A 14,034-nucleotide genomic window follows, 5' to 3' on the forward strand; every position below is an offset into this window, starting at 1 on the left:
ATGCCCTATCGCTAATTTAAATAAATTCACAGTCCATACATCGGAGAGACCAGAGCAAAACAGCATAATAAACACATCTTTGTGTCTGAAATGCTGAACTATTTGTGTAAAACTCTTCCTTTATTCAGGAGTATGACATGAGGAAGCATATTGAGCTTGGCATTTTTCAAACATACCACAGTGTGAGCCATGGACGTCTTTAAACCTGAAACTGTTATATTTGTCTTTTTTTAAGGACCCTGTGGATTCCCAGGAGAGCAAGGTTTACCAGGTTTCCAAGGGGAACCTGGAAGACAAGGACCCAAGGGGATGCCTGGATCCCCAGGAGCAAAAGGCTTTCCAGGTAAAGTCAAATAAAAAAAAAAAAAAAAAAAACAGAAAAGGATGAGAATTACTTCAAAATGGACAAAAAGTGAGGCAGTCTGCAGTGCAATTCAAAACCATGAAGCTGGCAACAGAGAGTAGGTTGGTATCAAAGGCAGCATGAAGACTTGTGTCAGAAACTACTGGAGCGAAGTAGCAGAGATTCTTCCAAGAGGGGCCATAAAGGAGATTCAAGGAAAGCTGATAATGTTTTTGGATAGAATTTTTGGCCCCAGATGCCTGTCAATAACCACTGTGTACTGAATAGTATGGGAGAAATAACAGCTAAGGGAGCAGGAGTAAAAAGGTTTGCATATTAAAAATGTTTTCCACGTTCAGGTGCTATATGTGATTTGGGATTGCCAGGAGTTCCAGGTGGACAAGGCAATACCGGGCCTTTAGGAGCTGCAGGATTGCCAGGATCACCTGGTCCCCCAGGCAGGAAAGGTAAGTGCTATAGACAGCGTTAGTTACACATTACAGTTCAAGTAATGGTGTCAGAAATTACTGGGAATTTTGTGCAGTAATAAATGTAACTCAAAAGAGAGAGGATTTTCAAAAGCGCTTAGCATTGGCCTAAGTCTGCTCCCATTGAAATCAATAGTAAAATTCCCCTTTGACTTCAGTAACTAGAAGAGTTAGGCCAACTCTGAGCAGGTTTGAAAATCCCACCCTTAAAGCACAAATGTTGGCCAAAGAAATCAGGCTACAATCTAAAGTAAATAAGGAAGCAGAGACATAAACCTTAAATTCTGGTTCAGCTAGTGTAACAGGGCAGAGTATGACACAAGAACAGTAAAATTCTCTGAAGATAGATATTTCACTAACACTTCAGTTACACTGTAATTTACTTTCCGGCCATGTAATGCCACTGTTACTCTGCATACAGCAAACATGAATACGAATAGCAGACCACACTTTAGTGGAAAACATTAATACTGAAAAAGGTGGCCAATTCAAATTTAGGAAATCTCACATGATTGACTGGTGCATTTTATCAAAATGTGATAACTACTGTAAGTACTGTTTGCAAGACAGTTGATCTGTTGGCAGATTACATTTAGAAATACTTCCAATCAATGATAAATTACATCTTTCATGGCAATCACTGTTTAGATTGAAAAAATTAATCTAAAAATCTCTTCCCCCTTAAAGGATACAATATAAATTTTATGTATTGTAGCTAATTAAAATTTAGCATATATTAGATCAACATTATACTAAGATAAATTATATAATCAGAAATGAAGCTATCTTGTTTATTTTTACTGGGTGGTCACAATCTGCTTCCTAAACTACTCCTGGGGTACAACATGCTGCCCCAGACTTGGAGCTCAAAACAAATCCACCCTTGAGTCCATAATAAATTTTCCCAAAAAGAGAACAATCAATTTTTATACAGAAAACATTCATTTTTTCAGTTTCAGTCTACGGCAAACATGGTCAGTTCAAAACTGAAAACTGAGGTTTACATGGAAGCTTTCTCTGATTATCAATGGGAAGGTAGGGGGTGCTGATATAATACAATGCTAACAAATCCCTTGTTGCTGTGTAATCTGCAGGAAAACAGTTTATTGTGTTGCACAGTATACCTATTAGCTACAGCACTGGGATTCATGCTGCAATTACAAGGATTTCCAAATTGCCCTCCATTTGAAAAGGTATTACACACCTGATAGTGAAAACTTGTTAGTTGAAGAAGTGTCCTGTTCTTCTTTAGGAGCAGGCATTTTATTAGTTTTATGCAGCTAACTTCACTCATTCGTTTTTTTGGAAATCATTTTAGGCCCCACAAAGGAAACACAAGAGATCAACAGGAGCACAGGGACTGAAAAATAGGTAGCTCAGATAAAAATGGAAATTCAGTAGGGATCAAGCCACCCAATAAAGATTAGCTCCAATGTGGATTAATTCTACCAATATGTTTGAAAAGAAGAATTCTAAATTTTAAAATGTATCCAATTACAAGGATTTAATGGAATTGGTATGCCAGTGTACTATGGAGTATGGCTCTTAAATAATATTAATAGTTCCATTTTTAATAATGATTGTGATTGTCATTAGAAATGAAATGGTTAACCAATTGTTATTAAGGACTGAGCCTTGTTAGCCTAATTGCTTTTCGTTTACATTAAAGATCTCATGCGTGACCAATTTTCAGATTTAGGGATTGAAGTTACAGGCATTCATCAGAACAAAACATCAGTTTCTTTATGACAGAGAGACAGTCTCAGTAATTAAGGGCCCAATCCTGCAATCTTCACTCATGAGTAGTCCTTATTCAAGCAAATAGTCCCATTAATTTCAGTGGGATTGTGTGAGAAAAGATTGCAGGATTGGGCCCTAAAATTTAGAAATCATGGTTCATATATAGGTCAGCCAATTCAGCTGTATCTGGAAGTATGGGACTGTAACAGTCCAAAATCTAAACTTACAAGTGTTGATGTTATAATGAAGTGTTGACAAATATGTTAGAAATTTCCTGGAAAACAAAGTAAACCAAGTCAGCAATAATGACAGAATAAACAAATCATCAAAAACATTTTAAAACAAAACTGGTTTCCAAAAATTGTTAGCGTTTGTGTTCATTTAGGTAAATTCTCAACATTAGCAAATAACTCGTACATAAGCCTTTCACAAGGAACTCCCCTGAAGTATAGATGAGGCCGTAGTAAACAGGATTGGAAAGGTGAACAAATGTCATGAAAAGTTATTGTACAGTAATGAATTAAGGGCAGAAAGAATATTACAGGTGGGGCTGGTACCACCGTGTAGTATTGATGTTTCTGACATTTCCAATTATAAGACCATGTTTTCATTTGCTTAAAACTTTACCAAACATTAACTGTTTCAGCTGAAATTTTCCATGCCAGTTGTCTGCCTCAGGCTGAACTGTTTTGAAAAGTTTAAGCCAAGATTGTTCAGCCTTCTGAGGACAAGGCTGTGAAAAGATACATTATGCCCATGTTAAATTCTGACAACCTTTACTTTGAAAATTCTTAGAGCCCCCATGGTTTGGAGCAGGGACTTGAAATTCAGCAGGGGCAAGGCCTTTGTGTCAGGGATATGCCTTGTTTTGTCCCCATGAAAATCTGCCCAAATGTGGCCAAGTTATAAACCTTTGAGAAATCAGTTTGTGTATGCTCAATAGAGACTTACATTTTAGCAGCTAAATTCCCCAATGATTCTATCCAAACTGGGAATGCTCCTGCCTGGAGATGAAGGTTTTCCTTCAGTTGCAGCTCTTGACTGATTGGGCAAAGAGACTGGGACAAGAAGACCTAAGCAGAGGAAACTGGGACTGTCTAGGGGAGAAGAATGGGACTGTGAGGAGAAACTGGGATAGGGAAAAGACTTGGAGAATGACAGGTTGGAGGGGATGGGGCAGAAGGGAGTCATGCTTATGGGTGGAAGAGGGTGTGTCCACTAGCACCCACCCCCCTCCAGAGCATAGAATGGCACTAAAGATTGCCGAGTCTCAATAATTCCTCTGCTGTCAGCCAATGAAAGTTTATGCTCAAATAAATTTGTTAGTCTCTAACGTGCCACAAGTCCTCCTTTTCTCTTTCCACTTAGAAAGTGTCCCTTCTCTCTCCAGTGTTGGTGCATATGTAGGATAACAACCTACTATCAGTTACTCCATTAGCTCCAGTGGTTAGACATCCGTGCTGTGGATCTAAAGCTTTCAGTCCTGCTAATGAGCCATGTTGGTTCCAATATGATGCCACATGATGGAAATTCTGGGTTTTTTTGAGTTTCCTTTTTTAAAAACTTAGGAAATTACATACCAAACAAACTAAAGAAACACTCAGAATGTTAAAAGAACATTAGTAAGGCTGCAAAGTCAAGCACTCAAATTTTTAAATGTTTGACTTCGCAAACTTAATAATGTGTAATTGTAGCTATCTTGGCATAAAATTATTAGAAACTTTAAAGTGCATGATAGGTAGGACAGATAACTCATTTTAATGTGAATTCAATTTATTGTTCCTGAAAAAGGCCTGACTAAAAATTATGGTGGCCAATACCCTCTATTTATCACCAGGATAGGTTTAGCACATGAGCAGCAGCAGAGCAAGCTCCTCCACACCAGTTTTACTAATGGCATATTCTCAGGTACCACCTTTCAGTATAGGAGAGTAGTTTTGTTTCCATGCCTATTCAGTCTTTGGCCTCTCTACTGAGTCTATCAGTGAGGCTACCAGTTTGTGACAACTGTGATTTTAGATGCTCGCCCACTAACTAGGAAGTCTACTGATATCATCTTATTTTATAAATGTCATTAATCAGCTGTCAGATGGTAACGGCTGAACTTTGATCCAGTCCCATTCGCAAACTTCTTCACTCTCCAGTCTGCCAAAGTAAAGTCCAGTATATTAAATAGCTGCCTTTTAGCACTAAAATTAATGAAGTGTTGGTGACAACTAGGGTAACCAGATAGCAAGTGTGAAAAATCAGGATGGGGGTGAGGGGTAATAGGAGCCTATATAAGACAAAGCCCCAAATATCGGGACTGTCCCTGTAAAATTGAGACATCTGGTCAGCCTAGTGACAACAGACCAGGTTGGTAAGGGCGGGACAAAGGGAACACCGTGACAAACATTCTCTGGATGCATCCACCACTGCAAGAAGTCCAGGACCAGTGGAGGGAGATGGACCAATCTGTCCACGGAGTAAAGAGTTGTATGGTAAGCTGTCCTGAGCCATATTTGAAGGGGGAGAAGATGCAACCTTGCAAACTGGAGCACCTGTGTGCAAGTGGACATATGGCCCAAGAGCCTGAGGCACATCTGAACTGTCGTGGACGGCTGAGACTGCAGACTGAGGCAAAGGTGGTGAATCGCCTAGCAAAAACACTCTCGAAGTCAGAGTGTAAATATGGGGCCAATGAACTCGATTTTCTGAGTGGAAACCAAAGTTGACTTTCTAGAGTTTAGGATGAGACCTAGATGGTCAGGCAAGTGCAGTGTAGTGTTTACATGGGAAAGGACTTCCTCTCTGGACCTGCCTCTCAGTAACCAGTTGTCTCAATGTGGGAAGATGTGGATTCCTTTCTTCCTGAGGTAGGCTGCAACCACAACTATGCATTTGTTAAAAACCCAAGAGGCAGAAGAGTATCTGAAGGGAAGAACTGTATACTGAAAATGGCACTCTGCTACGATGAATCGAAGGAAATTTCTGTGGCTCAGCAAAATCGCCCCATGAAAGTAGGCATGCTGAAGGTCCAGAGCAGCGAACCAGTTGTTCTGAGACAACACAGGGAGGGTAGTCAATAGACTGTTCAGAACCTCATGTATCTGATATATTTGTAGAGGCTGCGAAGGTCAAGAATGGATCTTACCCCTCCTTTGGATTTGGGCACCAGAAAGTACTGGGAATAGAAGTCCTGCCCCCTGTGTTTTTGGTGGAACCTCCCTTGCTGCTCCCAAAGCCAGTAGAGAGCGAACCTGCTGGAGGAGCAGTATCTTTTGAGAGGGGTCCCTGAAGATGGATGGAGAGGGAGGGTGGTGGGGAGGAATGGAAAGGAACTGGATGGCATAACCTGATCTGACGGTGCTTAGGACGCAGCTGTCAGTGGTGTTTGAGCCCCAAGCATTGTGAAAGTGAGGCAGCCTGTCCCTAAATAGAGGGGATCTGGAGAAGGGAGCAATGACTGGGATGCTGCACTGGACCAAGGAGTCAAAATGACCTTGGTGCTGAAGCAGGCTGCATAGCTTGTTTGAGCAGGTGCTGCTTTAGATCAAGATCCTTCGCCATCTGACTGTTCGGTGAACGATTTGCAAATCCAACACCACCCCTTGTCGTGGACTTCACCTAAGCACAGCAAACACTGAGTGGGGATCATTGTTGGGAATCGCTCCCCCCAGACTTCAGACAATGTTTAAACCCTGGTGAAAGCATCACCAGGGAAATACGTAAACTAAAGCTAACGCTAAAACTAACTAACACTATATTAAATGAAATAATTAACTATATACAGCTCGAAAAGTCACTAAGGAATAGAGAGGTGTGAGGTTAGGAATCACACAGGTCCAACTCCAGCCACGGGCAGTAAGAAGGAACTGAGGGAGAGTTGGGGTGATGTTGCCTGATATACCCAGAGGAGGGCTATGGCCAGGAGGCACAAGTGGCATCTATCTACAGGTAATGCTAGGCAAAATACTCTGGCTCTGGTGTGCGCACACATCTCAGGGGAATACATGGCTGCATCTGCTAGAATATTTAGTTTTTTCATAACCTGAGCCCTATCAGACAGGCATGTGAGATAGTATTTTTACCCCTTAAACAAGTGTCTAATGGAACTGGAATGAAATTAGCTAGCCTCTTCCCAGAAGACAGATAGTATATGAGGAAAATGTTTGTATTTTATAGGACACTAAACATACTACCATTCTGCTAGAAAAGAGTCCTAAAGCAAAGCTGTTTGGCTCCCCTATAACCTCAGGAGGGGAGGACTGGGCTATCAGTATGACTGAAGCATACTTCAGAAATTATACAACTTTTTCCATAGCAAGCTCTGAACCCCACTATAGTGAGCATGAACTTCTACCCCATATTAAAATGAAGTACTTTCCCTTACAGATATTTATTGTTTGAAATTTAGGCAGTAAGGCACAATCAAGAAAGTTCTCAATTTCAGCTGTGCTAAAACAAAACCTAAAGATTATATTAAAGCCTGCTAAGTAATTGGCCTGTGTTACTACAAAAGTTTTGTGCCATTTGATCAGCAAGATGCTTTGCTAAGCAAAAAATTGGACATAAATGCGAGGCAGGTGAGATTTGTAGTTAATATAAATGGTTGTAATTTCTATCCTGAAATGATGAGTTTTGTCGATAAGTTTTAAAATCTATAAATAAAACTTTAACAAAAATTATCATTATTTTACTATCCAATAAAAAGGGGAAATAAATTAGAGCATTTCTACTCTGAAAAGAGACTGTAAAAATGCCATCATAGCATTATCTCTTTGTTGTGTTTCAATTATACTCTTATCAAATGTCCTCAGTTTACAAATAAAAGATGTTCTTTCTCCCTGCCTATCCTGAAACTCAGTCTGATCTTTCCACCTAGTGCATCACCACCAGGGACGATGAGTCTGCATACTAATTTAAGTCCTCAATTACACATGTTCAACTCCATTGTCTTTAAAGGATTTGCAAAGGGGTGGCTTAGAGAATTTTGTAATGTTACTAATTTGTTACCAATAAGGATGTTAGTAAGGTTTGAATTTATTCAGTAATTAAAGAGACCTCAGGATAAGTCAACAGGATTTGAGTTATTAAGATAATTAGCACATAACAGAAAGAGATGTACATCACTACAATCTGCGAGAACCATTTTCTGCAGTCTGTAGACAAGACAGTTAGTTTGTACTATTTATCCGGTTCCGAAGTTAGCTTACAGCTTGGCACTATTATAGTAGAGGGGCCTACAGTTTCATTTTCACTTATTTCCTGTTTTTCACAGACATATATTACTTTTATCCCCAAAATTTCCAGTATATTAACATCTGTTGTTTATCTCTATAAATTCTCCCAAGTAAACGGCTCTTACAATTATTAGTACATCTAAAATAATATTTATTGTTTAATAATTCTTGAAAAGATTGTCTAATCTTTTAATGGTAATTCTTAGGCAGGTTATTTTCCCCTTCTTAATAAGACTCCCACAACACTTTGAGAGTTTAACTCATAAATAAGCGATAAGCCTTACAAAACTCTGGCCCATAGGTCAACAGTAAATAATCCTGCACAAAATAGAATAAAATCCACAGCTCATTCTGTTTTAGCTGTGTTGGTTCTCCAGGGTTAACAGGAATAAAAAGCAGTAAAATTTCATTTTTATCAAGTTGGTAGATGATGACTATCGATGCACACGGAGTAGATGCAATGCATAAAGTGCCATATTTATAGTCATTTTTCAAAGTAAAATCACACTAAAGATTAAAGGTAAATGTTCTGATTGCTAATATAGGAAACGAAATTATCTCTGCTGCTTTCATATTTCCTTCACTATCCAGCAATCTATAAATGATGCTCCTTTTTCAAAACAGGCTTCGACTGTTAATGATGTAGTCCATTCTTCAGTTGTCAAAACACTTTCAGGAAACACTGTACTGAACCAGAAATGTATTGTCAAGTTTTAGACATTTACTTTTGTTAAATCAACGTTTTCAAGTTTTTTGGGTCATGCTTCTAATAATGTCCGCAATACTTCTAAGGTTTATCAGGGTTGCCTGGATTAGATGGCTTGAATGGACTGCAAGGTCAAAAGGGCTCACCAGGAGTTCCAGGTAAAGAATGAAAATGAAAAAGAATTTTTTTAAATGAAAATGAATATGAAATGATCAATGATATTTTGATATTTATCCTGTCATTAAGGATCAGACTAAATTTTAAAACAGTGCCAATAGTTAATGATTTAAAGAGACACACCAGCAATCATTTGTGGGGAAAGACTTAAAATCCTCCATCAGTCTAATAGTCTTGCTGGAATCCTTTGAGTATATTTTTACAATGAAAATGTTCAGTGCAGATGATTCAAAGTGAAGCCAAGTCTCAAACTTTTATGTGCACAAGATAAACAATAGCAAATAAATTAAAAGGAGACTCGGGGGGGAAATCTTGGCCCCACTGAAGTCAATGGGAGTTTTTCCATTGACTTCAGTGGAGCCAGGATTTCACCCATGGTGATCTATTTGAAGCTTTCAAAACACCCTATTAACCATTGTTAAAATCAGTGCTTAACACCAGTCTAAGAGATCACGAGAATAAGATATAAAATGAAAATTAAGAAATTGAAAGCAAAAAGAATAAAACTTAAGAATTTCAAATTAAGGACAAAGACTATGACTTGAGTCAAGGAGCTTAATACCTTTGAAAGGATGAATGAGGGCCAGATTCAACAAAACTCCACCCAACTTACATATGAGAACCAGACAACTAGAGATAGATTAATCACAAAAGGAACATCATCTGCAGCTGGTATTTTTATTCTGTACATCTGTATTTGCATTCACTGTAGACTTCATGCACTGTAATTGTTTTCCTCTGGAGGTAAAAGTGAAATAGGGCCTCCAGGATACACAGGGGCACCTGGACCAAAAGGAGACAAGGGTGAACCTGGACAGCCAGGAATTTCTCTTCCAGGACCTCCTGGAGACAGGGGTTTGCCAGGACACCCAGGTAAGAAACATTTTCTCCTCAACAGTGAACTGCAAAGCTGAAATGAAAACTGAACTAGTTCCCTGCTACTTGGTTAGCAGGCCCATGCAGCACATACATCTGGGATCTCTTCTTTAAGAAAAGTATTTTTCTCATCCAAGAAGTATGCTAGCATTTCCTGACTTGCTACAAATATCCCAGAATGCATCATTCTGCTACATCACTGAAACCGTGGGTTGCATGAGATTTGTTGAATCAGTGATGTCAAGGAATGATGCATTCTGGGACCTCTTTAGCTCCAGTGGATATTATAGAAAGGAATTAGAATTTTTTTTTTTAAAAAGAATTATATTTTCTGTGTCAAATGCCTCCCACAGTCTATTTAGCAGGGAAATGCAGCACACAACTATGGGGTTAACTCCAAGTTCTGCATGACCTTGCACCTCAACTCCCTTAAATCAATATTTTATTTCTGGAATCCAAAGTATAAAATACTGAAAACTCAAAACGTTTAGCATATGATCTGCTCCCTCAGGTAGAACAGGAGATACCGGGCCTGCAGGATCTGTGGGAAGATCTCCTGAAACTGCAGCTTCTGGTCCTCCGGGTGATCAGGGGCCACCTGGCTCACATGGCATCAGAGGTACAAGAAAATCAAACATGATCAGTTAACCAAAACAGTGAAAACTGTATTCTAATGATATATGTATGCACGTGACGTGGGAAGAGGCAAAGAGGGTAATAAATACGCCTGTTCCATAAATACATGGACAGAGGCACAGTGCAGCACAGTGGATAGTGACTCAGGAGATCTGCACTCTAGTCCCATTTCTGGCCTGCTGGGTGACCTTGGGCAAGTTATGCCACCCCCCATGCCTCAGTTTCCCATCTGTAAAATGGGTATAACGATACTTATCTCCTTTGTAAAGTGCTTTTCATCCATAGATCTCAAAGCACTTTACGGAGGAGACACATATTATGATCCCCATTTTACTAGAGATAGGTATCATCATGAGGTTTATGTAGTAAAGTATAAAGGTTTTATCAGGATGCATTATGTAGGTTTCCATACAAGTTCCAATAAAACCTTTAAACCATACCATCATGTACTCTGTGTGGGCCACATATGTTGCAGGGAATAAAAACTATTTTGCAAGCATATTAGAGTGTGTTTAAAATTTTATTGGTACTATTTTTAGTATTCCCCCACAGATACGTGTAAAAACATTCACTGTGAATGCAGCTCTAGCGGGCTAAAAGACGGTGTTATAAAAAGACCTCTAAAATATTCTAAAACAGCTTTTCCATTCATAAAAGTGTCATGATGTTGAGGTTCAGCATCTCAGACCCATCCAGAGCCAGAAACAAGAGTTGCATTTTCTGTTGGAAAATTGGGAATCTTTTTTTCCTCCACTGTTTTAGCGCTCCTCTTCCTAGCTCTGTAGGATCACAGGATATCACACCTTAAAACTGTTACTGGTCTAGGACTGACTACCTCCTGTCTTTTGGTAGGTGTAATTTTGGGAGGTGCTAAAATTGAAGACCATGTGATAAACTGGAACCATCGTATACTTCTGTCCACTTCAATTGTACTCCTTCTGCTTATGAATCTCTGCAGGGATTACTTCCAGCCTTGTACAGCTCTGAGCAGCTTCTGACAGTAGACATTTTTTAAAGCATTGTTCCTTCTTTCCTCCTAATTGTGGAATTTTCCCATTAAAGTGACACCAGCAGGAGGCATAAGATGGGCAATATTTGGTTCTGGGCAATTTTCCTAAGAGTTTTAAGTTCCAATATCTTACAACCCAGCCAAGCTAGAAAGGAACTTTTCATCCTTGCAAAAAAGGTTGATTCACTGCTCTACAATAGGCTGCAGAGCACTTCCTTTTAGTCCTGGAAGGTCCTGTGATATTAGGCCTTAAAATGATGACACTCATGTATAGAAAAAGCCATTTACGAAAAGAACAAAGCTAAAATAGCTTTTCTGTCCCCAGAAGTGGGGAAGAAGAGGGAGCTGCATGTTTATGGATATAACCTCTGTAGATGAGGGCTGTTCTCTTGTAAAGCTTAGGGCATGGCTACACTTGCAGATGTAGAGCACTGTGAGTTAAACCAGTCCTCGGAGAGCGCAGTAGGGAAAGTGCTGCAGTCTGTCCACACTGATACCTGCAAGCACACTGGCATAGCCACATTTGCGGCACTTGCAGTGGCATTGGGAGCAGTGCATTGAGGGCAGCTACCCCACAGAGCACCTCTTCCCATTCTGGCGCTGTGGCTTGTGGGAAGAGGGTGGAGGGTGTGGGGCATTCTGGGTCCTGTCCCAATGCCCCGTGATCCATCGCTTCACATCCCAGCAATTGCTGTGCTTCGGTCCACATTTAGCGCCATCTTTCAATGTTTTTTGTACTGCGCGCTCTGTCTTCCCTTTCGGACTCTGGGAATAGAGCCCGAAGTGCTGAGGAATATGCTGACAAGTCTCGCCAGCACACCACATTTGGCAGTTGAGTTACTCCTTAAGCTACAAACTGACAGTGAGGAGTCTGACGATGATGTCGACTCATGTAACACATCTGACACGAGTTTGCTTCTGGCATTCACGAACATGCTCACCACCGTGGAACACCGCTTTTGGGCTCAGGAAACAAGCACTGAGTGGTGGGATCACATCGTCATGCAAGTCTGGGATAACGAGCAGTGGCTGCAGAACTTTCGGATAAGAAACGCCACTTTCATGGGACTGTGTGATGAGCTCTCCTCCACCCTGCGGCGCAAGGACACGAAATTGAGAGCTGCCCTGCCGGTGAAGGAGGTGGCTATTGCAGTCTGGAAGCTGGCAACTCCAGACAGCTACTGAGTGGTCGCTAACCAGTTTGGAGTGGGAAAGTCAACCGTTGGAATCATGTTGATGCAAGTTTGCAGGGCCATTAATCACATCCCGCTCAGAAGAACGTGACTCTGGGTAACGTGCATGACATTGTGGCTGGCTTTACACAAATGGGTTTCCCCAACTGCAGAGGGGCGTTAGATCGGATGCATATTCCAATTCTGGCACCAGCCCACCTAGCCTCTGAGTACATTAATTGGAAGAGGTATTTCTCTATGGTTCTCTGGGCACTTGTGGATCACCATGGGTGTTTCATTGACATTAACGCAGGCTGGCCCGGAAAGGTGCCTGACACATGCATCTTTCGGAACACTGGCCTGTTCAGGAAGCTGCAAGCGGGGACTTTCTTCCCAGACCAGAAGATCACTGTAGGGGAAGTTGAAATGCCCATTGTGATCTTGGAGACCGCCATTACCCTTTAATGCTGTGGCTCATGAAACCCTACACAGGGAGCCTTGACAGCAGCAAGGAGCAGTTCAACAACAGGCTGAGTTGGTGCAGAATGACTGTGGAGTGTGCTTTTGGCAGTTTAAAGGGCCGCTGGTGCGGTCTGTATGGGAAGCTGGACCTGGCTGATGACAACATCCCCGTGGTTATATCCACGTGGTGTACCCTCCATAACATTTGTCAAGGGAAGGGTGAAAGATTCACTCTGGCATAGAACTTGGAGGTTTAACGCCTGAAGGCTGAATTTGAACAGGCAGAGAGCAGAGGTATTAGAGGGGCCCAGTGCAGGGCTGCAAGGATTAAGAATGCCTTGACGGAGCAATTTGAGGTTGAAAACCACCAGTAATATTTGGTGCCCTGCATGGAAGTGAAGAGCGGTGGTTCCAATGTTAGTGGGAATCTGTGTTTGCTACAGTGCCTTTCCTGGGCTAAGGTATCTTTTACTTAATTCAATAATAAAGAATGTTTCCAAAGCCAAAAAATCCATTTATTTAAAAGAAAATTCATTTATTGAAAAGAAACACAACTGCTTGGGAAACAGAAAGGGCAACGGGGTGGGGTGGGGAACAGTTCAAACACAGATTTGCATATGTCCTGTTATCATACTCTGCCTTCCTGTCTGGAGTGCTGTGCAATGAATGAGTGCTGTACTTCAGGCTGGCTAAAATGCATGGTGATTGAGTGCAGTGGGTAAGGGTCGTAGTTTGCAGGGTTGGGTGGTAAAGCTACAGGTGTTGGAGGCAGCTGGTGGCAATAAGAACCCAGATGTGGGGGAAAGTGGGTTGGACGTGACATGGGGGCACAAGGGAAAGTTTTGGGACAAGGGCTGTGTGTGTGGGGGGGCATAGTAGTGCTCCGCCTGCATGGCTACGAGAGCCTGGATCAAGTCCACTTGGCGCTCCTTAAAATGCTTAGCAGCCACTCCGTGCTTTGGTGCTGGTGATCCGTGTTCTGCTGTCAGACCCTCCTTTCACTCTCCCGCCACTCCTGCACTTTTTGATTTTTATTAGGGGACTGCTGCATTACTTCATGCAGCATGTCCTCTTTTCTTCTACGTGGCCTCTTCCTAATTCTTTGGAGTCTTTCAGCCGGTGATAACATGGACGGCTGAGATCTCAAGGCTGCATCTGTAAAGGCAAAATGCAACACTTAACAGAGGCAGCACTGTTCACAGA

At 41.2% G+C, this 14,034-nt stretch overlaps 1 protein-coding gene across 1 annotated transcript in view; it reads left to right on the forward strand.

Annotated features, from left to right (window-relative positions):
• Positions 1-14,034, forward strand: part of COL4A4 (collagen type IV alpha 4 chain) — a 128,224-nt gene that overhangs the window by 94,955 nt on the left and 19,235 nt on the right. The window contains exons 35-39 of the mRNA XM_074963897.1: positions 236-343; positions 703-810; positions 8,586-8,657; positions 9,421-9,549; positions 10,064-10,171. Coding sequence (XP_074819998.1) covers positions 236-343; positions 703-810; positions 8,586-8,657; positions 9,421-9,549; positions 10,064-10,171 — 525 coding nt within the window. The remainder of the gene's footprint in view (positions 1-235; positions 344-702; positions 811-8,585; positions 8,658-9,420; positions 9,550-10,063; positions 10,172-14,034) is intronic.

Source organism: Natator depressus, chromosome 9 (genome assembly GCF_965152275.1).
Source record: "Natator depressus isolate rNatDep1 chromosome 9, rNatDep2.hap1, whole genome shotgun sequence".
NCBI lineage: Eukaryota > Metazoa > Chordata > Testudines > Cheloniidae > Natator > Natator depressus.